General features: G+C 40.8%; 1 protein-coding gene across 5 annotated transcripts in view; it reads right to left on the bottom strand.

The window, feature by feature from the left end:
* The window catches only part of LOC110986460 (plexin-A2-like), an 80,391-nt gene that overhangs the window by 38,722 nt on the left and 15,368 nt on the right, over nt 1–26,301 (bottom strand). For all 5 annotated transcript variants that reach the window (XM_087136186.1, XM_087136190.1, XM_087136189.1 and 2 more), the window contains 4 exons: nt 25,847–26,038; nt 23,118–23,252; nt 6,174–6,286; nt 2,040–2,175 (listed from right to left, as the gene is read on the bottom strand). In XM_087136186.1, coding sequence (XP_086992312.1) covers nt 2,040–2,175; nt 6,174–6,286; nt 23,118–23,252; nt 25,847–26,038 — 576 coding nt within the window. The remainder of the gene's footprint in view (nt 1–2,039; nt 2,176–6,173; nt 6,287–23,117; nt 23,253–25,846; nt 26,039–26,301) is intronic.

Raw genomic sequence — 26,301 nt, forward strand, 5'->3', positions numbered from 1 at the left:
CCCCAATTTTCATGAGCCCCCACTTTATCAGGACTGAGACCGACATTTTGCCAGCAGAATGCCATTAAGACACTTTCCATTTCACTTTCAGGAGAAAACACCCATACAAAACATCCAGAACATGTCAAAATACAAGAGTGCATAATAAACTGTCCAGGTAACACTAACAACAGAGCCAAGTTTTGATTTCTCTCCATCCAAAAATGGAATTGATTCTCTAATCATGGCCTCTTTGATCTACTTTCAGTTTTGCCTTTCTAGAGGATTTTCAAAAGATCAAAACACCAAGCCCACTTACTGTTAAGCTTTGCATGATCGAATTCATCGGTTCACTCCTGTTTGTTAGCGGTCTGCAAAAAGCTTTATTTTTCATTTGACTTTTGATTTCAATTCACTTGCTATGAGATCAAGTAAATTTTCTAGTAACTGAAGCTAGAAGCCTAATCAATATTTAACTGAAATGAGGTGAACTGTTCCAGTCTCCATGACAGTGCACCTTGCCAAACAGGAAGGAAAGACGGAAAATCAGCAAAAAATATCTGGATGGCTTTCAGAGCAGGAAGATCGGCAAGTGACCAACCTTGAACAAAAGTCAACTTCACCACACAAACCCAGATGTCCTGCATGTAAATGTTTGGCTGGAAAACCAATCACTTAACGGGCTTTAAGAAACTGATATCAGTAAGTTTGTAAAAGCTGCATTTTGCATGTTTAAAACCAAAGATAATACTACTACCACATGTAGCCTTCTTAAAGAAAGTACATTGTAAGTTTCATCTTCTACATTTACAAATTTCTTTTTTTAAGATTCCCTGCAGGACAAACCTCTGTCTAAAGTTTGTTGAACTTAAAGTTAACAAGTTTCTCAACAACAGTGATTCACAATCAGATCTACAAAGGTTGTTGGCAAACAACATATTGTGCAGTTTGACTCAATGTGATCTGCGCGTTTTTTCCTTTTTCTGTTGCCAATTCCTTAAAAATATTTTTGCAACGTGCACTGCTACACGTTTTGCTCCCATGAATACACAAACCCTACAAGGTTATAGTTGCAACTCCCGTCATCCCAAACTCCATATTTTCCACAGCAGTCGGAACAAGTTGTTCAGTGTAAACACTATTCCCTCGTCCCCTCCACCCCCCTCTTACGTATGGGCTTGAAACATCAGAGACCCCCTCATGAAATGTAATTCTGACACGTATTTAATCACGCGATTGTGTACAAAAGACAAAGATGTTGTTGACAAAGCACTCCAGCATTCCTGGATGCAGGTGAAATATTACTCTGTTCATCCAAACTGAGTGCTGATTTGATGAGCACCCATCGTAAGTGTGGGTCTACTGCAGTCAACTTGAGCTTGATACGGATTACATATGTATCAGTGGTCAGCGACATCTCAGTAAGCAGACTGCAATATTCAGAGGGAATTTCTGTATTCCTTTCCAGGTTTTTTCTTTTTTTTTTCTTTCCTCTCAAAATCGACAGGATAAGCATCAGCTTTAAAAATACAACTATTCCACACCAGCAGTGTGGACCTGTATACCAGTGCACGTGTAAATTTGCAAAAAAAACAAACAAACAAACAAACAACTTCCGATGTTATTTAACAACAGTAAACTGGAGTATCTCTCTATCAACTTTCCGCCCACAGAGGCCCTTATATTTAGCCAATACATTATCTACATGAATTTTATAAGTACATGTACTCTTGAAATGCTTAGCCACATCATGACTGCTTGAGGGGCATGCACAGGGCATATGGATGGGAGATTCTGATATCTCATGTAGTACTGAGATATCCAGCTAACATGTCTTTCAACACTTTTGACAAGATTTCACCTAGAGATACACATTCAGGTGAAAGGTTTGATGCAACTGTTACCTACTCCTTCCTTCGACAAGGGGGAAAAACACTAGTCTGATGAGCTGGCACACTGCAGCGGCTTGATTGGATCGGTAGTTAAACGACAAGAAATGAGGGGCAAATCCCCTACAGTCAGGCCAGCCATGCCGGATTACCCCGACTATCTAAAATTACCTCTTGCGTTCTGGTGCTGGGCGTGTTGAGCGGCTCCACAGATAAGATGGCAATGCACTGGTCCAGCTTCCCCAGCCAGCGCAGATTGGAAGGGTCCTCTGACCCGACGCACTCGCTCTGACTCCGTCTTGTGCAGCTACAAGGATTCAACGAAAGCGAAAGACAGAAAAGTGGGCACAGAACTTAGTTTCTTTTTGAAGAAATGTCCAGAACAAAGTTCAACGCATAAAGGGAAGTCAGTCTTAACAGGCATGAAATCTGATTCTTTAAATCATACCACTGACAAGATATTCAGATAACATTTTTCAGCCTAAAACACTGTGTTTTCAAGACTACATAATTTGAAAATGAAACAAGGACTTGTGCAGCTTCCAATACAGTCACCCATGAGCAATGACAGAAATCAAAACAGTCATATTGGTATGGGTTGTTAAATATACATGTGGTTCAACCATATCACAGTTCCAAATTCCTACATTTTCAGTACAGTTTTTAAAACCCCTTGGGGATTAGAATTAAATGAAGTGCGTGAACAATAACAGGCATTGTAACTTAAGTGCAGCATTGCTCTGAGAAATAAATACACTGAACCCCAGAAATTCTGGAGAATTCCTGGGAACAATTGGTGACTGATCAATTATCCACACTGAAACCGATCTTCGGTGGTAACGAAAGCTGCCACAGAAAAAGAAGGGAAAAAAAATGTGAAAATGCAAAAATAAACATGTTTAGACACGGCCCTGAATCAGTCATCTCGAATGTTATTCGTGCCAGCTCAGGTTGCATTTACAGGAACAATAGAGCGTCCACGACACAACGTGCGGGATGAACAGAGAGAGAAAAAAGGAACACAAAATCCTCTTCTGAATAATATGAAAACAGTTACAAAAGAAATGCACGGTTTGAAAATGAGTTCCGTTCAATATTCTTTTATACACGCCGTTTTCTTCAGCCAATCCAAAGCAAGGATTTTCATTTTTCTGCCCTCAGATTAGATTGTGAGTTCTGTTTTTCATTTCCAACCACAGTATCAAATGACAGTCTGCTATTGAGCGACACAACCAGGCAATTGACAGTTTGCTGCAAAAGATGACTGGAAACACTGCTGGTAGACTTTGTAACAATTTGTGCCGTACGGCATCGGTAGATCCTGCAATGAGGACTGCAAACAAGAACAAGCTAAATCATAATGTACTGGAATTTCCTATTTATCCCACCAAAGAAAGGTATTTGATGCAAAGAAAAGACTTCCCAAAAATAAGGGGTGAACTGCAAGTACATGGCGTACATGCATCCAAAACATAGTTTCTATTAGAAATAGGGACATCCAAGACAATGAGCTAAGATAATGCATGTTTGATCCTGAACCAGAGTTGATGTGCATTTGTGCTTGTATCAGCATGGCAACTAAGCACGCTTGCTGTTAGTGGGGTTTTTTTGGGGGGGGGCTGCAACTTTCATTTACCATGAGAAATCTTTGTCTGGTTCCATGCTTACGATTCACGGGATGGAATCCAGACCGACTGTAATTTTAGATTTTCCTTGGAAAGGTTATCCTCTGGAACCACAGACCACAAAGGAAAAATGAACTATCAAGCAATACAATTTAAGATTCAATTTCAAATATGGCTGAGAAAATATTGTGACCTATTGGGTCAGAAAAAAACATCAGCAAGAACCTGGTCTACACCTGCAAACTCAAATTTGTACAAATATACTTATGCACTTGGTCAAAAGGAGACAAGGTGGTAATTACAATTTACATATACATGGTGTCAGTTCAATACTAGCTGTATAAAGATATCTCTGTGCAACCAGATCATTGCAAAATATACACATCAATTTGTAAAATGACACTTGATCCGCATTATCAGAAAGCTGCAGCCCCTATATGATATCTGCAAAGACCCCCTGTGGGCCCCAAGGTATGTGTCTGTAGTATGTCAGTGGTGGGTATAACCTCTGACCCCATGGACTAGGAACAGTCCCCACGTATCGGCAGCTCAATGGTTATACCGCACAGCAAGACAAGTAGGGGGGGTGGGATCGGGTGTGAGGGGAGTGTTTCCTGTTTCTAAATATATCTCTTCCGGGAAGTGGGGAATTGTTTCTCATGTTCATGAGAAGGCCTCTGTCTTCTATTATATCACAACTGGTAAATGTAGACATGTTTAGAGAGGATGCCTTCATTTTTCAAGTGGGTTATTGAACATGGCCTATGATACCGGTACTCGTTTACGAGGCCTCCTGTAGAGAGAGGAATGTTTATCCTCTCAGAATTGCTTCTGAACAATAAATTGAAGGTGCACCGTGAGCAAAGTTATGCACCCATAGGCCTTGTTGATTTCCTTAGGGAGGAGCTACAGTGAACGCCACAAACCGAATATCATTTCTAAGCTGTGGGCGGAAAAAATTCTTTCTCAGTCTCAACGGAGTCATGTACCAAACTGCCAACTGGTTTGCCTTTGTTGAACTATATTGCTTACAGAGCGTGCGGGGAGGTGGGAGAAGAGTTGCCCAGTCACAGGAAATTGCTACAGGACCAGGGCCGCAAACATTTCCATGTGCATCTGGAGTTTGTCAATTGGTGTCGGGTGTGCACATTTCTAGTTCCGGTTCTGGGCGGATGTTGGGGCGGGTCGGTAGGAAGATATGATTACCAACACAGTGAGGCCTACCGACGGACTCGAATTTCTCAATGCCAGCATGAAGAAGAAACCTTTATCTCTTCTTGCATACCCTGTCTGCTTATCCTCTCATAATGATGTAATTCAGAAATTATTCATGCCGTTTCAAAGATTTCCAATGAAAAATTCAACCGGTCTGCTAGATAATCATTTTTTTAAAGTGCACTGCACTCACAAATGACATGTCCAGGTACACATACAAGCAGAAGTACTCCATCATTGGATTACATGCATATGACATCTGATGATGAGCAATGTTGCAGTCTCTGGTATTTTTCAAGGCCATTTGACTCTGGACTGTGTTGCCTTTTGATTGAAGATGATGGGTAGATTTTTAATGAGTACGCAGTGGATTACACTATTGCATGATCTGGGTATGCACACGGGGTTCCACTGTGCACAACGACAAACGGTCTAAATGCACCTTTTTAAAAACATGCATACCGGTAAGTGCAAATTCTGAAAACTTGGCAACCAAACCTACGCATGTGGCAGTGAGACATTGAAGTTTGGGAAATGATTCTAAAATAATCACCAATTCAAGACCTCTTTGCCGGTATTGTGGTTGAGTCCCTCTAGTGTCCCTCAGCAAGTCCCTTCACAAGTCCTGTTACGGGTCCTCTCACTAGACCAGTCATACATTTAAGTAGCACAGTGAATGATTACAGAGGGAAGGTTTTGTCATAGTTTATTTGGGTACTTTGCGACTTGGCTAAAGACTGAATGACTTATGGCAGACTTGTAATGGGCTTGCAGGAACTTCTTGGGGGCTCAATTACAACACTACACAGAGGCTACTGTTACATTAAGTGTGATCGCCTGTTCTGGTTTTTAGCCATGTTCACACAGGACTTACCAAGATGATGGCTACCTTTCTCAGTTTAAGTCCGGTCATTTTTAATGGCCAACTTCTGACCACGAAAAATTCCTGGGACAATTTCCCGAAACGGAAAGTCCAGGACAGCGCGAGTTGGGAAACGCAGAGGACAGTAGCCCTGTGGAGCGTGCATGCCGCCCAAGCACAACGGCATATTTCATACATGTACAGTGAAACTACGTACGTGCATTGCACAGTTTGCTGTGGTGTGGCATGTGGCAAATATTTCCAATATATTGGATATATTAACTGGTGTTAAGAGTGCACCATTTCTAGATGATGATGAGGATGGTAATGTTGTGTCTAAGGAAACAAACAAATGCAGAAAGGTCACTCTAAGCACCCTCATAAGCCATTGCACTGCCAGTTGGGTTACTTTTCCTGCAGTTCAGTTTCGGTAAAATTTTCCCCGGTCAAAAGTCCAAGTGCGGACAGTGGTCACATTTGACCTTTTTTTTTTCTGACCGTCGGCTCCATAAAATCCACTGGGAAAAAAGTCCAGTGCAAACACGGCTTTATTGCAAGCTTCTACACATGCTTGTGTGGGAGAAAGATTGAGTAGAAATGTACTTTTTCTGAAGTGAGCACCAGCCGCAGTAGGGGTCACCAACACCATTGCCGATTCCCAGGCAATCCTCACAGGTTGTGTGAGCGGAGCAGTCCTCCACAGGAATCTTATGGATCTAAAGATAGTGCCAAAATAAAAAGAGAAAATGAAAACATTATACCATCACCAATTAAAGAAACTTGAGATATTTCTGCCCAAACCCTCTCTGAATCCAGCCAAATTTACCACTGCGAGGGGTATCCACGGCAACACTAATGGTACATGTATATGTTCTCTAACATACCCGGTACCAAGGATGTCAAATCCTAAGACCATGGCGCATGAGCAACATGTTCCCCAATCCATGCAGTTAAGTCCACATACATGTACAGTGTGTGCTGCGTAATGTATGTGTTTGGAGGTTGTAATCCCAGGAGAAAAATACATGGCTCATCCACTTCGCAGCTTAGCAATGATGATATATACGTCTTGGTTTATACGCCTCAACTAACAAAAAGTACAATTGTAACCCACATTAGCGTATGCCGTACATTTGGCTGTAAATACATCATTCACAAAAGATAAACAAATTGACAGCATTAGTCAATCCATCCAAGCCCATCATGACATTCAATCAACCAATCCAGATTATGCTTTAATGTATTACACAACAATTCCTCATAGCCAGAATCCTGAATTGTAAATGATTTCCAATGATTAAACTTTAACAATTCAAAATAGTACAAAATTACGATATTGACACTAAAAACTGGTCTGCAATAGGTGTTTCAAACAAAATTTTCATATACCTTAATATAGTAAAGGTTGAACAAAACTATAGTAAATGTTGAACGTGCATGTACCGGTATACTAAGATGGACTTGATGCTCCTTAAGAAGTGATGCTCTTCCAAATAAGAAATTTGTTGCTGGATTTTAGAGAATTTAGAAGGTTCTCGGAAAAATTCTTGAGGATCCATTACATCAGTTGTCTGGCCAAATCAATGAGTCCCTTTAATTCCAGTGTCACACAGGTAACACATGCAGTCATGATTGGCAGCTAAATGCCCACGAGCCTCGGGACCAAATATTTCCTGTCTTGAGAGTTCGACAAGAAAGGCTGCTGTGACCTGGGGATTGAACTCAAGCAGAGGAATGACTGCATCTCATTTACTGCCACAAACCTGTCTTTGTGACTCACAGGGGGGAAAGACAACTCAAGGAAGACGATCCCTTCCTCATTTACGGTGCCTCAACATTTCGCTATGGCGACAGTTGCTTGTTATCTCTGGATGCTTCTCCAAAATGGAGGCTGTTGGGGAAAAGCCCTTGTTGCCTCTCCAAAACATTCACTAACGCATTCAAAAATATCATCCAGGTTTTCCCCTGGACATTGTTTGAAGTTGATAAGGAGGGCATTCATGGACAAGCCCACCTGAAGGTGAACAATGCCTGGGATTTCCCACAAAATTGAATCCACTGTACGTGTACATGCAATATTACTGGGTTTCCCCCAAAAACACAAGCATAAATGTATTTCAAAACCTGTTGGTTTCAAGTTCTGCACTCAAAATTCATTTCTCGCCTGGAAGCAGTGACTTTTGCAATGTGTTTCCTGCTAACATCAAAATGGTACCATGCATTGGTTCTTGGTACCTTAGGTAAAAAGAACTGTCATTTTAAAACAACAATATGCATGTACACATCTCGTACTAGAAGCCAAGAATAACATTCCATTCCAATTTTTCCATCAAAATCCCTGAACACAAAAATATGGTTATATTTAACCTACCCGGTACACTTAACATTTGAAAACAATTTAGTCAAGTTCCTAATTACACAGAATGCAATTTGTAATTTGGGGAAAAGGGTGGGAACATCTCTACAAAAGCAATCCTTCCTGAAACCCATTTTCAAAAATCCCAAACAACAAATCATGTTGTCACTGCTTACATGCTGATCAAGTTGAACCTGAATAAATCCGTACACTAAACACGCAGTGCCTGTAGTGCTTGTGTGACAGCAATAATGTATGGGGCCCCCAACTTGTTTACGCCCTGCCAGACTTGGCAGGGAGCTCAATGTTGTAAAACAGAAGACTACGCATGCATGAAATTGGCTGGAGGGCAAATTGCAATCAAGCCACCACCCCCCCCTCGCACTTTCCCTCCTTGTAACCTCACAGTGAGTACATGTACATTGCGCGTGTATCGTTGTGCAATGTACATGTACTGTACATGTACATTCCGAGCTATGCATGTACCGTACATGTAGATGTACATGTACATGCAGGCCAACATTTTAAATGTGACCGGCTCTAGAAATATGGGTACTACATGTACATGTAGGTTGCCAGATTCAAGTTATGAGTTTTTGATACGGCTGGATTCTGCTATGTACATGTGCATCAAAAGCTACAATTTGATATACGAATGACCCCTGTAGTGCACTGCGTTCCAGAGATACATGTGTGTACACATTTCTATATCCACATTTTTGGATTGAATAACAGCACTTTTCGAGAAAAAGCTCATAAAGTGTAGTGCTTGAAAACACAATGCTATGAAGATTTCTTACTGAATGATCAATGTTTCATCTTTATTCATCAGTATCCATGTTTGTAGTCACAAATTCTGAGAATATAAATTTTTTTGAAACTATTAACGGAAAAAATGCAAAATCACATTTTGGAAGAAATTTGGCCCTCTCCAAATAAAACAGGCCATTTCGTGTTTTGGCATTGCGCGACTTAATACCCTTTTTGCAGAGCGGGTCACATATCGTAGATGTATACATGTCTAATGTCATAGTGTCAGTACAACCATGTTTGATACAACAATGGAAGTGGACCAAAGGGTCAGATCAAACGATGTAGAAGGACCACATGACCACACAGATTCATTGTAATCGTCCACCACTGCAGTAGACGAAACGTTTGGTTAGCAACCTACAGTCAACCGGTATGTCTTACACAGTACGTGTACATGTATGTGCAAACCAGACAGTGGAGTTTATTTCTCATAAATAACAGCAAATTCTCTATCAAATCACTGTACTGCTACATGTGTGCAAACTGAGGCTGCATCCGAATCTCTTGTCTAGAGCTAGGTCTAAGTCTTCGCTCCATTGGAAATGCGTGGAGACGCCCAGACAGTAGACCTAGCCGTAGCTCTGGAAGCCCGTTTCGGACACGGCCTAAGACTAAAATATTTCCAGTCCAAATCTCAGATCTGGGTGAAGACTTAGAATTTCTTTACACCACTACTGCTGCTCTTGAAAATTGAACCCAAATCAACCCAATGACAGCAGTGCACTATGGCTGCAAAGAGGAGGACGATTCTATCTCTAAATTCATATAAATTCCCAGTTCCTCTTTGCACACTAATTCATTGCATGGAAACGTACACATTTACATCCATGAACACATGATATTTAGCGGCATGAACATTGAAATCAAATCCACCACCTTGTTGGAGGGAAAACAATACAGCGTATTGCTTGACTTCACTAACCACAGAACAGGAAAGAAGTGTGTCATTTCAAGACTGAATGAAACCCTGTGTATCTCAGCAGGAAAGCAGCAGGAAAGCCCCAGGCAAATGCAGGGGAGGAACATGTGATGTTGCCAACCTCTGCTGACGCGTGCACAATGGGTCCTCCTCCATTCTGCCCTCTTCCACTCTGAGAGCACCACAAGTAGACCATAAAGTCAGGTTTCAGCAACAGCTGATGGTGTTTTGGGGAGGAGGGAGGACATACATGTACATGTACCCTGGTAGATGTCTACATGTATACAGGACGCAGGTCAGTAAATGTTCTCAGGAGGTCCAGAGACCCACAGCAACCACTACCTCATCTACATACAATGTACATGTACATGTGCCTGTGCAGTGTGCACCTGTACTGTCAAATGTCCCTCTAACTTAAGCCTGACCCAATTCACTTTCTGCACTTGTGGATGGTAAGGCAGGCGTACAAAGTACATAAAAATTACAGCTCTTTGTCTTTTCTACAAAATCCACCTCTCCAGAAATACATGAGCCCTCACAGCACTATGCCAGTACCACTTCTGTCTTACAACTTTCCACAACTGTACTGCAACTATAGGAGAGTAGAAATAATGTTTGGACTTGTGGGACAATATTCCAATTGGGACAATTTTCCAATTTCCATAGCATCCCAACCAAGAACAAATCAACTTGGCAGTACTTGAAATAGACTACAGTCTCTATCAATCATTTTCAATACACGATTAAAAGCAAGTTTACCCACAGAGCACAAAATATGAAGCTGGCGCCTGATCGATATTTTTTTTCTTTCCAGTAAAAATCCCCGGACCTACAAATATCCCCACAACAAACAATACTTTTTAGTCAGGCGACCGGCATTTGTTGGTTGCCAGTTCAAAGCGAAGTGCTTTCCTGCGACATGACCTCCCATTTATAGGTACAAGTGGACAAATGGCAGGGGGGAGGGAGAAAGAGACAGCTAATATCACAGCCAGGCTTTGCTCGCCCAAGCATAAAAGGCAATTCAAACAGGACCCCCCCCCCAAAAAAAAGAGAGAGAAATTGTGCAATATACCGGTATGGTAGGCCTACATGTAATGGCACAAACACCGTAAGCGTTGGGACAAAAGTGGGACAATAACATCGCAAGTCAGATGTTAGACATTTTTTTCCCCTCCCTTGAATGCTATAAATAGTATGCAAATGAGCAGGGATTACTCATCAAACCTGACTAATGCATGTAATAAGTGAATTAAAGTGAAGGTAGGCTAAAAAAAATCCAGTCCAACATATATACATGTACGTACCAGTAGAAAAGTCTGAGCTCATTTTTTTTGGTGAGGGTAATTCCAGTGCAAACATGTACATGTATGTGTAATCATATTTAGACCGTCCAACGACCTCTCAATTACAGTGCCTGGACATGTGTCAGCTACCTATTTAATTGGCCAATTGAATCATTCAGTCTCTGTTGCATTAAGACAAACAAATAACTATGACCCTAAGTCTGAGGTCACTGTACATGGATCCAGCACACCCAGGTACATGTACATGTACCGGTAGGTATTCACACTCCATGTACATGTACATGTAAATTCATAATGTATGCATTTTAAACACAGTCTCCTCATGGTCTCCTTTCGTACATGTACATGTGCACCTGTCTCAGTTGGCACTTGAAAAGTGGGTGTCCATTTACCTTGAAGTGAAAAACAGGGTATCTGGACAAGTTAACCATAGGAAAAGCAAACACAGACCATTCTCTTATGAGTGAACTCACACAGTATACATGAATTTGTGTATAAGATGTCCAGACTGACCTACCGGTAAGGAATGTCAAATGACAACCACACTCCCCTCCGGCTTGAACAGTTGAACAATGATGTGCAATAATGTTGAAAAGTCACCTAAAATGTCTTCATTCCTTCTCGTCATACATGAATATTGTATGGTTTTTCTTCCTTTCTTGCTCTTCCTCCTAACTCTCAGCATCCAGATTCTATCAAATCCTTTTCTTTTCAGTTTATTCCCGTTCTGCTAACACATGCACGTGTCTGAGAATGTTTTGTTCTTCAGTTTCTCTTACACAGCAGTTAGAGTTACCGTTTGATCGTTTGTGGGTCAGATGAGGGGCAATGGTTTTTCCTGGAACCGTCACGTACACGTACATGTATAACAGTCCTGCACGGAAAATGGCAAAGTACATGTACTTGTACTAGTTTGGAGTCTCTCCCTTTCCTGCTATAGCAAACAACTGGCCAATTTGTTTTGGGGGCGAGTGGTTTTACATCCTAAAATACATGCACATGTACTTGCATTATCAATTTCATGAGCAAAATAAAGTCATTATTCGGGGTAACCAGGGCTCGTTTATTTTCGTTCACACCATAAATCCATGAACTGTACTAGACAACTGCCTTTTCAAGTTTGATAATAATAATAATAACAATGCATTTACACTGCGCAGTAATCATAGAAATGTTCTAATGCGCATTACAAATATTTAAAAATGCACTAAATTAATAAAAAATTAAATTAATGGAAAAATGTTAAACTCACAACCTCTTTTAAAAACCGAGTTAATATCAAGTATAACAGTAGCATGGACAGCTACCCATAGCTATTTTCCTTACATCTGCAGTAAGTATCCCTTCAGTGAACTGTCCAAGATGAGCTACCTCAGTAGAAAAAATTTATACCATAACTGTTTCCAAACGGCTTCCCCAAACTTTTGGGAACAAAACCACAAAGTGCCAAATTTCAAAACTGAGCTGCTCCTTGTAGCGTCAAAGGCTTTCAAAAGTGACACTGCTCACGCACAAAAAAATCTGCCTGTGATGCGTAGGCCTAGTAAGTCAACAAATTTCGGAAAGTAAACTCGTGCACCGGCAGACGGCAATTTCCCTCAACATCAATTCACAGCATCACATTTATGTACAATACCCATATTTGGGGGGGGCTATAATGTACATGTACACTGAGCATACATGTGCGTGTGCATTTCACTGAAGTGCTTTCTTTTGGCTCAAAAATAAAGAGGCACTTTGGACATGAACTGCCCGCAGAAATTTTTTCCACTGGTGCAAAATGCACTGGTATGGGTTTAATTCACATGATTTGAGTAATTGGTGGAACGATCACATCATATACATGTACAATGGCAAAACTGCAAGAAATGCAGAAAATCTGCGATACCACAACTACACACGGGTCCACATTTCAATTCTACAAGTACGGAGAAACTCAACTTTATATCCCCCCCTAGCTAAAAATTAATCAGAGATATGTAATACAAAACTGCTGCAAACTGCTTGCTGACTACAGTGACTTAAAATACAAATCACAAAATATGGAGGGCCTGACGTTTTGATCCCAGCAGAATCTTTCTCAAAGGCAAATTGACAAGTAGTTGAAGCGAACAGCATTTTTTATGGTGCCCAAGTGATTCTAAGTACTGGTACATGTACATGTCCATTTGTTGAAAAAAAAAAAAAAACACAATAGAATGTGAGACAACTGATGCCTTGGTTGATTATTTATAATACATGTATGTAGAATATCCTACAGTCATCACTTATGCGCCACTGGTAGTTGAATTGTTCACTGCTTTCCTGGTCTGAACAAGTCCAGATGTGTACATACAGATAACATGAATAATGTGTCTGGTTTTAAGGTGTGGCTTTGACTGTTGGACAGTCATAGCTCCGTGCTGTACATGAACCGGTACAGCCAGGGAGCCAATAATGATACTGTTGGCAGCTAGACCATTAATGCATTATCATGTTTAAGGCTGGGCCGGGCACACGGGCTTTGCTCAGGCAAAGGAAACGAGAATGGGTTCATGTCCTTTGATGTACACCATCCTCACATCATGACACGTAGAAGTTTATGCCAGAGCTTCCGGGCAATAAGAACTTTGTGGAGTTAGTATGACAGTTTCCCAGTTCAAAGAAAATTGGTTGCAACAGCATACCTAGTTTCCCTGTAAACTCATATAGTCATTAAATCTGTACACAATTTTACCAGTATACATGGACATGTACTGACCACTCTAGCTATGCCAGGGGAAATATGCATGTAATTGTCCATGAACCAGTGCCTGCACTTGGCCCAATCTCACTTTGAAATTCATCATGGCAGGCACTTTGCATGTACAGGCATGAGATTTTGGTAACACAAATGTCATTTCCAACCAAATGCATCAAATGGAATAATCAGGACATGGATTTTGGTAGATCCGGAGGATATATGTAGTTGTGGATTTGGAACAATTACATGTATGTGTACCCGTACACAGGTGCACATATTGTAAGTTAAATGAACACCTGCATCGTCAGCTTCATCAACAGTTTCATCAACAGGAACGTTAGAAACAAAGATAATGGACGGGATGGGCTACATTTCAAATGCAGGTCCTTGTCCCACTCATGTCCTGGTTGAATGTTGGTATAGTATTCACAAATAATGACCCAGGCTATCAGACAAGTAACATGTCTCCAACTTCAACAGTCCAAGCTGCAAAATTGGAGCAGGGATCACTAATCAGCCATGCAATCCCCTTCAACCACAGCAGGTGTCCCCGTTAACATGACTTGTACAAATAACTCCCTTTTCTTATCAGCATCCTCCAACTATTTTTCTATCCCTTGATGCCCCAATAATACCCCCTGACCACCCACTTTGTGAGTTTGCAGAGGCAAGTCCACAGGCATACTGGGTTGAGGAATAACACCGGAAGAAGGAGAAGTGCATGTTAAAGTAAGAGCATTCCCCGCTAGGTTCAAGAAAGGCTTGTCACTGCTGTCGTATTTGGACCTTCTGCAGAAATTGTCGTTCAGGAATATTTAAATGCTGATCATCGAAAATAATGAATCAATATCATTTCTACTCTTCAGGACAGACTGCTAGCTACACATGCAATGCACATGTACATGTGTTAATATGCTAAATAAATAAAATAATGTCATTCTGTTACTAAACTAATTCAAATTCATAATCGGTGAAGTAAAAGTATCTTATATAACAAAAATTTAAGATGCAACTACGGTATAAACTCCCTTTGTGGGACCTGGTCACAAAGATAGATTCAGTAATTCCCATATTGCCTACCAGTAATTTTCCAATGTGCAAATAATGCACATGTACCAGTGCATGTACATGTGTATATGTACATGTATGTTCATCCCTTTGTTTAATGCATACATGTATTATGTACATAGAGACATAATGTATGAACATTTCACACACATGTACATGTAAATGTACATGTGTGTGCTCTGTCTAGGACTGTGTGAAACTACAGGTACCGGTGGGCCTTCCCCAGGTTAAGGGGACACTGTAAGGAGAGTCAGGACCGAGTTATGAGGACAAACAATCCCCATTTGATGCCCATTTTCAAATTGTGCACGGTCCCAATAACCAGGTAAAAAGTACAATATACATGTACATGTGTGTACCATTACAAGTACATGTATACTGTGCATCATTGTATTGTAAATGTAATGTAATGCAGGCCAAGACATACGGATACTGTTGTCTTTACACAGCCACACTTTACACCATGGATTTTACAATAACTACGGTGTACTATATATTGGTTTACATGTGCACATGTATGTGTCATTACAAATGTGCATTTTATCATATCTGAACAGGAAGCCTCCACATACACAGCACTCCCTGTATAAGTAAATGTATATAATTGGAGATTATCAAGTTACATGTACATCTGAGAAGTTCCCTGCCAATATACACACTAAGTACATGTACATGTACCTGTGTGCCCTGAAGCAGCTGGCAAAGTGATCATACCTAGAGTGGTTTTACAATTTCTGGGGAAACACTATTATGCATGACTGAGTCTCAATAACTACCAGACTAGGACTATTCACGCTGTTCTGCTATGCAGAACCACAATCTTTAGTTCAGGGCCGTCAGTGGTAGCAAACCAAATGATGCGAGGATAATTTCACAAAGGCTGAACGCTCAAATCTTGTCTGACCTGGGGGGGGAGACAAGGGCAGCAACTTTTCTTCTTTTTTTTTTTTCGTCTGTGTGATTGACTGGTTTGTTGTTGGGTCGCCGCCTTCTCCCAAGAGTTTGCTTTCAGCAGGCAGTTTGGCAGATGTTTTCTGAGATTCGTGTTTGCGTGTCCCGTGAAACCCAGAACTCTGCAAACACTCCAAGCCAATGTTTGGTAAACACACATTGGCTCAGCTCTGTAGTCTGTGGTCAGATTGATCAATAAAATCAGATTCAATATGGTTAGGAGTTGGACACCACGGGGATAATTCAAAATGAACTAATCCATAAGAACTGAATAAATAACGAACGTGTGCATATAAATACAAGTAGGCCTACATGTATGTATTATACAGAATATGTACTGCACATGAATTCGGAGGAAAATCTTACATGTGCACTTTAATACATTGTACATTACAACAACCACGACAGAATCGTTGCACTTGTAGAGGAAAAAATCATCAATAAGGCATCATAGACAAGTACGTGTACAACGTACGCATAAAATATACCAAAGATCTGACAACTAGTAATACTACAGATAGTGGGGAAAATCTGGCTTAAAATGGGTCTCTGTTTCCTTGAACTACATGTAGGCTGTACATGTACATGACAACAAAAACTGCGTGACCACATGAACACACATGCTCCAATCACGCAGCCTTGTTCATGCACAAGAATAACGACAGCACAATGAGAATGGCAGTTAACACCTGCACATGTACCTTTATACACAGTGGTACCTCTATGCGTTGGTCAAGCAAACGTTAAGTACAGTAAACGGGATTACTGTATCATACCATGGAGGTAGAATACACATGAACAAAGCATGTGAGAAACTGTCTCTAGGTACCGGTATAATCATCAAACGTGGAACACAATGTCAACTTTCCTCCGAGAGGGAGCGTCAATTTATTTGGAAAAACTCCCTCTAAATCCACCTGTTGACAGAATAGCGACAGAGTTTTGAAGTGCAACTTTTTCCTTTGGCAGGTCTGGCAGCACTGTGGTCCAATAGACCCACATGTACATGTAGTACTTCACTGAGCCGTTTAGGAAGGAAAAGAGCTCGAGAACAACTGCCATTTAGTAGCACTGATATGAGTAAATGCACAAAGGTAAGATTTTCAACACAAACATGAAACTAAGTTTTAAAGAAGAAAAGTACTCTACACGTACATGTATCAGTACTCCGCTGAGTTCTTTTACAACCTTAACTCCCTAGGGTGTATGCAAAATCATATTAAAATTTGGAGGATTCAGGGCTGTTAGAGTTATTAAGAGTGCTTTTGTCTCACAATATTAAACACTGATAGTCCAGAGCCTTGCCTTTGTGCATTTACTATCCAATGCCCATGCACTTCAGCTTTGTTACCCTGTAACCAATTCAATATTTGACAGAACTTGGTACTCTGGAAAGCACTGGACCACAGCACTGAGATCTGGTAAAACTATTTCTGGCAATCGCAGGTCAATCTTGTAGGGCTCTTGGGAAACATGTTTTGGCTGTTGCTCCTGGTGGAAGGGGTTAATTTGGCCAAATTAAGGGCCTGATGAGCTTGGCAAAACCAAACTGTGATCTAATCACGGTCTGGATGAGGCCATGTCTCTGCTCACATTTTCTTCAGTGAGGGGTTGTCTCAACTCGTGACAATATCACTGCAACATTCTTCCCCAATCTTTTTTTCATCCCATCTAAGAAGTAGAGTGTTTCAGGGGAAAAAAAAAATAAACAACTCGAGAGCAACTCAAGAAAATCAGGCAGTCTTGAGACGGTGCCTATTTTAACAATTCCAGTTTGAGATCCTCGTAAAATCATGACACTTGTAAGATTTTCCTCTCCATTCCTATTCAAACCATATCAAAACAAATAGTACAAACAAGTTTAAATGTCACGACTGCGGTATTCCTACCCCCCAAAAATATTTATTTACAGTAAGCAAAGAAGTAAGGTTCACAAACCATACAGTGAATAAACTAAAGATAATATACTGCAGGAAGGAAATCAAATACGCTTACTGCTTTTGTAATGCAACAGATTTCACCATCTTCAAAGTACATGCAAATTTATACATGATTTCATGTAAATCCTACCCTGTACATGTAGGCCTACATGTACCATGGGCCACATTTGAAGTTCTAAGTGCTTAGTCGTTGGACAGACAGCAGAGACAGAGAGGTATCATGTACATGCATAAAGATACCTTCATTTTTGTCCACCACTATCTAAATTTGTACAAACTTACTACTCCTGTACATGTACATGTATCTCTGCGGGAAGTTGCATACACTGGCACGTACAGTGCACATGTACTTAGGGTAAATTAGGCTGGCCTGATTTCGACATAGCAGTGCTCATGTGCAGACTGCATTTTTGCCAGCACATACCCGCCTTTTCCCTCTCTTGCCCAAGTTCAGACAACATCGCCAACAGCCAGCCAGACTGGAGTTTACCCATGTGAGATGAATGTGGAGGTGTCCGACTAATGCAAGGCAAGTGGGTCAGCCATGATTGCTTTGTTAATGTCAACCAACCCTGCGATCCCTTTTCAAGGTTATTTTAATTTTCAGACAGCAGACTACAAGTTAATATCACTTTCGATTTGATGCGATTCCCACATTGGTACATCAAGATCAATTTGCAATTTTCAAATTTACACGTCTGTTATTTCTCTTCCCACTTCATCCGTTTTTTCACCTAATGTTATGAAAATCTCATCCATTCAGGCTATCTTCAGCTTAGTCTGCTGTTCGGTAAACATTCCTTGAAATCTGCTGGTGGGGACATGGCTATCTCAACTCTTTCACTCATTCTTGGCCTTCCAGGCAAAACGGCTTACACACCCCTGTAACAATACTGCATGGCTGGCTGTCTTCTCCCTAGACACACGGCCCGCAGAGCCACACTTCAATTCATACCCTCCCCTCCACTGGCCCACGCAAATGCACACACACAGAGTCATATACAAATTCCTTGTGCAGTAGTGGTATGCCTGGATTGTATGCATAATGTGTGACCAGAGCATACAATGTACCAGTACATGTACATTGTACATGTTGAACTTGCCCACCGGGCTATGCAAGGTCATGCAGCCGGGTTGTTTATGCACATCAACAGGGACTTTCTGTCTGTGGAATGCTAATGCTATCAATGCAGTGCTTACAATTGGTCATTGTGCTGACTACATCATGAATATCTGCCAGATCACCTTGACTATATCATCCTATCAATGTTCCTCTACATGTATAGAAAAATGTACAGAAGCAGGACCCCCTCCCCTCTTGCAAAGCTATCACCCAAATTTCCATTTATACTGGTAAATTCAAAGTACCCGGTACATGTACATCTCCAAGCCTTACATGTACTGGCACTTTTTCAATCCACATGCCGGTATTTCTTCAAGTGTACTCTAGATGTACCGCACCGACAGGCCTACCATTTTCATAATGTCTATCAGACAAATGTACACATGTACGAGTATGTTGCCCATGTGCAATTGATACGCACAGCAAAACTATGCACTTGTAAACACTGTGTGTGAAGGTATGGCTTGTGGACTTGTTCAGGCTCTTTGGTTCATGTACTACATGTTCAAGTGCAATAACCCCATTTCTGAACTCAAAATGGCAAACATGGACACCTTGTTTACCTACTGAAACGTGCAGTGCACAGATTCACTTCTGCGTACACAAACTGGAACCATTCAATTATGAACTTAAGAACCATGTCAAAACCTGAGAAGACTGGATGAATCCTGTTGCTAAACATGGCCTCTCTTGATGTATGAAGTGACTATCGCACCCTGCCACACGCAACCCCACAACTTCCTGCCCCTTGATATCAAACACTTCCCGATTTGCTGAGGACCGAAGTCCAGAAAAAAATCCAGACTGATGTTATATATACACAGAGTCAATCTTGGCTTGGCACGGAGAAGGGGCCTCCAAGGAAGCCATCTCCAGATAACGAAATAAAAAGGTAGTGGAACTTTAAGCCTTTAGCTAAGTAGTTCCCGTCTTTATACATCCAACATATGTGTACATATGTTTGTTTACATGTCAGAAAAAAGGCACAGGAAGGATACCATTGATGACTGCACCAGTATTGTCCATAAATGTATACCGGGTACCCAATCTTTATGAAAAACAAACAAAAACAAGTTGTCTATTTTGGAAATCAAAAATCTGCTTAAAAATATAAAAAAATTCAAATCACACATTAACAAAGAACAGGTAACCTGAGCATTCCCATACAAAATACATGTACATATCCAATATAGTGGACACTGAAAAATATATCGCACACCATGTACATGTAAACTGTCCACGTACCGGTACACATAATGTATATACATGTACGATCATATACATGCACAACTTGCCAGAAATTCTGACGTCAACTCCTCTTTAAAAGCACAGCAGAGAGTACTTGTTCTGAATAGAGGTCTTGCCATTCCATTTTATTCAATCATAGATTTTTAATGCTCAACCATTAAAGAGAGCACAGAGGAGAATGCCCGGCAACAAAAATTACCACGACAAGTACACATAAGGGGATTCACACAGAAAAACATGGATACAAATGATATTCTCTTGTGTCATTGAGAACAAGTGACAAATATACAATGCTGCTATCCCAAAAAATTGCTGTCATAATTCAATTGCCATTTGGAAAAATAATTACTTCAAGACGCCTACGCATGTTGTGGCAATATATCAATGTAATGTGTTGACCGGCAGGACTATATACCATGAACCTAAGCTCCCCAAGGAGCAAGATGTATGGAATCACAAACTGGAATCAAATGCCAATGTCACAATAAACACTTTACAAACATTCCCACCAGGCGGTGAGTATATAAAGAAGTGAATTTCTTCTTTGGTCGCTGTCATCTCAAGGGTATTTCAACTCTCTCCCAAGTTTGGACTTTGAACCCGCCCTCTCGCTGGGCAAGGTCACAGCTTGAAAATGATTGCTTGGACAAAAAAAAATCTAATCTTGTGTCCAACACCATTACTGACTTTGCAAATTTCCGAGTTCATTTTTAAATATTAACTATTGAGCATTTCTTCGCGTCAACGGGCACACACACAAAAAATCAACCTAATTCATGAACACAGCTCTACTGAGACATGGGATGACGTCTTGAATGTGGACAGTTTGAAAACATGATAACATTAATTAAAGATCATGTCTTGCTGCTCAGAAACCAGGAAAGACCTTTGTACAATGTTGTTTTTTTATTTCACGTCAAGCTACCGGTGCAATTAAATTTCAAACCCCCATATTGATGGTATCATCAAACATACATTAACAGTACACTGGCTCATGTGCATGATTTATGTACCCCCAAAAAGCCGGAAACTTGATAGCTTGGAAAAAATGTAGACAGTTATTTCTTTACTTCTATTGCCCCAAGTGTGAAAAAAAATTTCTCTTCAGAACCACCAGGCCTATACTTTCATGGCATGCTCCAACGAAACTAGGCTAGGACTACTCCCCTAGTGCCCAACAACAAAAAAAAAGTAGAAAGGAGTGAACGAGAGGACAACAAAAGGGGCGAAGAAATCTGGGCTGTCACATGGAATTACTTAGGTGTCTTCGGCTGACCTAAATTGGTAGGATCCACAGAGGGTGTTACAACAGGCCATCTGGTTACACCTTTGAAGGGGCCCAAGGCCCAGTCGTGCTTTGATCAGAAGCCTAAAGAAAAGCTTTTAATGGTGGTTGAGCTGTGCCAGCTTAAAGACAAAGGAATCATAAGTAAGCTCAAACATGTGCATGTACATGTACGTAAATACAGGAAAGGTTTGACCTCATTTGGCACAAGAGGTGCAAGCCAGTACCAATGCATGTACATGTATTTGAAAATGGGGAGTCCACATTCGCCTTGGAATGAAAAACACTGGGTACTACATAGACACACATACCAAAATGACCAACAGGATTTCCAAAGATGCTCCGACACCCCTCAGACACACTCTTACTGTCAACATATCAGGAAAAAGCCCAAGATCGAGCTCTCACAAGACGACTTCCATCCCTCAAGTTATGCAAAAGAGACTGGGAAGGCATTTGTGCAGGTCATATTTCGAGAAAGTAAAATCTGGGAAAACAGCAATAATGTCATGCAGATATCACGTGAAAATCACGTACGTACATGTACAATGTAACTGGGTGGCATTTATTGTACATAGTAGATGCACAACGTTCAGATTTTACAGGAAAGTTTTGTAAAATTCCACTAAATGCCAAGGCCAGACAAATCTCAGATTTCACTCTGTAGCATCACTCGAAAAAAACAGACAGTATCAAAATGAGGTGTGAGGTGGGGGGGGGGTTTCACCTGATGCATTTCCTGACAAAGACACTTTAGACAGTGAATAACAGGCTGCTGGAGTATATGGTAACCGTGACGGGGATGTACAAAAAGAAGGAAGTGTCCCCCTCTCATTTGATGGAAAGACGCACAACCGCAATTATGCATGTGAAGTGCTTGTGTGATGAGAGGAATTCATCATGTGCCTACATTGCCACAGTGTTTTGATTCGAGCCCTGTGTTCATGGATAAACACACCACACGCTGTGCGCACCGCCCGATAAATGTGCGGGTGAGTGGGTGTGTCTCCCATGTTTTAGCACAGCAGTGGCGCTAGTAATGTGTTCGTCTCCAAGCATGAATCAAAACAGAGACTGCTGGAGACTACTCTGGCCGTTTACTTAAAGGTGCTCTAGGAGAAAAAGCTCCTTTGACTTCCTTCACATTACATCAGTGGATTGGAAGGAAATCATCCCTTTACAAATGTCCTTTAATGCAGAAAAATACATTCCATTCAAATCCTACACTCTTCAAGGAAAGATTTCTATTTTCAATAGTTGTAACCTAAAAACCAGATGACACAATCACAAGCTGGACCAGGAAGAATTATGATATAGACACACTGTAGTTAACGTTCTACTGCCACTGTGTGGATTCAGATGACAGAGAGGCATACACTGTATGCCGCTTGGAAGCTAGAGAGACAGTCGAGTTGTTGAAAAAATGCAGATATTTAGTGAATGATCCATTTTTGAACTAATCCTTACCATTTGCTTGCCTTCAACAAATATACAAGGCTTTGACACTCCTGGCCCTCTCCTTATTAAATACTGTGCTTACATAAATGTAAGCACTGTGTTCTAGCTCTTAACAAAGTATTGCACTGAGCACTGAGCTAAGCATCATGCTAAGCAATGTGCTCTGTCAGGTGCTGGGAGATGCACTTTTATACTGAACACTAAGATTTATAAGTACTCTTCGAAGCGCCGTGCTCAAATGGCAAAGCTACGCAAGTACGTGCTAAGCAATGTACTTGTGCTGAGCACTGTGCTAACTCCTTTCGAAAGAACTATGCTCTTTGTTGTGCTATGCACAGAGGTAAGTACTGCGCTTACCTTCCGTTCTGTCATGAAGTAGATGAAGTTCTCATCCGGGCTAAACTTGATGCCATTCCTGACTACAGGCCGTGATTCATCAAGTATGGCCTCCTCCTCGTACAGCACAGCTTCTGTGAGTGACTTAACCCATAACTGCAGGGGAAGAGGGAAAACTTCGTGTAATTAAGAAAAAAAGTATAAAAACCGGTTGAGCTTCTTAAATGGGATGGACGTGGCACAGTATGGGCAATTGTCCAACGGAATATGTGTACATGTACATGTACACGTAAGTCTTTCAAACACATCTGTACTCCTTGATCATAAAAATCCTCCTCCTTTTCTTCTATCTGGTGAATGCTAGTTAAAGGTTCTACACATGCATTTTGACCATCTGGTACCCTTAAAACAGACAGCAGAAAACGTTATCACGACCAGCCACAAAACATTACGCTACAATTTTCACGGATGAACTGCAACTAAGGAAAACCTAAAGAAATTTCCCCTCCTCTCCACCACCCAACAAACAACACTAAGCTACAAAAAAAAACCCAAACCCATGTAAGTCAGAGGACTGAAATAGTCAATGTGTCAAAATTTGCAGTCTCCCCCCCCCCACCCACCAGGCTGCTTCGCCTGTTTACTTCAGTTCTCTCAGCAATCAAAGAGTCTTTTTTTTCCGATAATTTCGTGAAGTGCTGACAGCAATGTTTCAACTCTGATACAGCGCTACGTTTGCTCTGTACCCTCTCAATCAGTGGAACAGCTCAACCAAAAACTACCGACAGCCTCCCAGGTAGTTCTGGATCAGCATCAAAAACTGACTGAACAACCTTGAAAAGAAACAATCTGACCAGAAGTAAACTGTAAACCTGCATTCTATGTAAATAAAAACAGCTTTCGTTCCAAAATCTCAATTAAATCATGAAAAACTGATGTCAAAAATTAAATTACCTTTCTTCAGATTCTCTCACTCTTTCTTCATCGTCTTTAAACATGTACTTGTAACATTTATGTAATAATGTAGATATCCTTGTCCTTGTCAAGAAGTACACGTATAATTGATTCTCGTTATTATGAAATCCGCTATAACGAAATTCGGGATGTAACAAACACACATCTGTGGTTCCGGCGCAAATGTGCACATTTCTATGGGGAGAAAATCTGTTAAAGAGAAATCGCATTGTACAAAATTCCTGTTACAACGAAAGGTTTTGTGACTCGGTTGCTTGAAAAACCACTGTTGATGACCCATTTATAACAAACATTTACGAATCACAGTGGTGAAAACACATGCGCAATGCAATTGAAGCAATGTTGCACCAGTTCCCGCCGCGCCGAGCCATTGCCGAAGAAGGCATGATGGAAATGCAGCAACTAGTCTGTGTACATATCCCAGCCAAAATACGGTCATACGTTGCACTACATCATACATGAAAAAGCTCAACAGTTGAAGCCCAAAAAAATCACTGAACACTGCCGTTACAAAATTCTGCAAATTCATTCACATAAATTGATTTCATGTCTACGTTCGTATTTTCTGTTCATGAATTTAATTTAAGGTTGTACTGCTCATACTCGAAGCGAGCATATTTCCACAAAATTTCCTGCCGCAGCACAGGTAGTTTATCGTCCGCCCCTCTAGATGCATCACGCATGCTTACAACGTGATATACGGACATTGTTCACCAGTTTCCTGCTGATTTTTTACACTGATTATAGCACCGCCAGAACAAAAAATCCTTTCCCTATTCCGATAAAAATGCATCCCAAATAAGTTTGCTCAACTATTCTCGCTGGTAAATGCTAGTTAAAGGTTCTACACATACATTTTATATACATACATACATACGCTATTCTCGCAATTCAAGAAGCAACTAATTGCCCAACACTGAATTATTCATATTACTGCTAAAAGAATTGTCGCGCCTGCCAATGAGACCATGCGCTTACATGATGTGTATTTTGCAAGACACAGCTATCCAATCACAATATTCCCTCATGACATCAGTTTCTTCAGCGACCATCTTGCGCACGGCCGGCCACTCCGCAATGGGCGAGTGAACTCAGACTATTGATCAATCATTGTCACGCAGCTAGTGTCAAACATCAAAACACAGACAGAAAATTAAATAAAAATGTCTCTCCATGACACGATTTGTGTTGGAAAGACTACTTACACAGATTGGGGGCTTTGGTTGATGAGTCTTCACATTCTTACAGGTACATGTACGAGTACATGCCGTTAAGTTTAGCTTTGTCCTCATCCATGGCGATCGATAAGTCTTTTACAAATTCCCAGGCTTAATGCTTTTATCTGCTTTTCATCTCACAAGTACATTAAATACGTTTTCATAATGACAGTGAAGTTTATTATTCTGAACACATCACAAAATTTGATTAATCATAACCGAGAGATGTTTTTGATAACAGTAACATCAACCACGTTCACGTGTACATGTACACATGTATGTATGCACAGTGCATGTACATGGCATTGTACACAATAGAACCTATTCATATACTACACCAAAGTCATTGCTCCGCGTTCCGCCTGCGACAAATTTCGTATACAGCAAACATTTCCATCAGGTCCAACGGATTTCGTAATAACAAGAGCCGACTTTACTACCGAACCATGTTAGATCTCAGAGAACTTACAAGGTATTCTCCACAATTCAACAGATGTACAGTTATGTACATACTTACTATGAGGACACGTTTTAAAGACATGAGGGTCGGGGGATTACCTTTTTCAGATGGCCAAGTTGATCTCCAAGGAAGATGACAGTCTCCTCAAGATGTGCAGTGACAGCAATGGCGGACAGAATGGAACTGTCAGTGTAGATTGCCTCTGCTGCAATGGGTGTGTTGCCACCAAGCGGGTAAAGGAAATCCTGTTTATGGCAATACTCAGTACCTTCTCTGTTGATTGTATCCACCTGAAATTATATTGAAAGGCCCAGGAAAATGGACCAATTTCCATCACTAGCCACTGTCATCTGCCACTGAGAACAGTGTCCATACATGTGCACATATCGTGATACTATCATTTTATTTATATACAGATTTACTGTACATGTGTTTAGCTAACCCCCAAGGCCCTTTTACTAGGAACAATCCTGAATCGTCCAAAATCCTCTGATTTTCCACATAAAAAAATTGCATTCAGCCCAAATCCTCCAAAATCCTCCAAAATTTCTTG

This window comes from Acanthaster planci, linkage group LG04 (genome assembly GCF_054643075.1).
Source record: "Acanthaster planci isolate LZ-2023a linkage group LG04, COTS_SCS, whole genome shotgun sequence".
Lineage (NCBI taxonomy): Eukaryota > Metazoa > Echinodermata > Asteroidea > Valvatida > Acanthasteridae > Acanthaster > Acanthaster planci.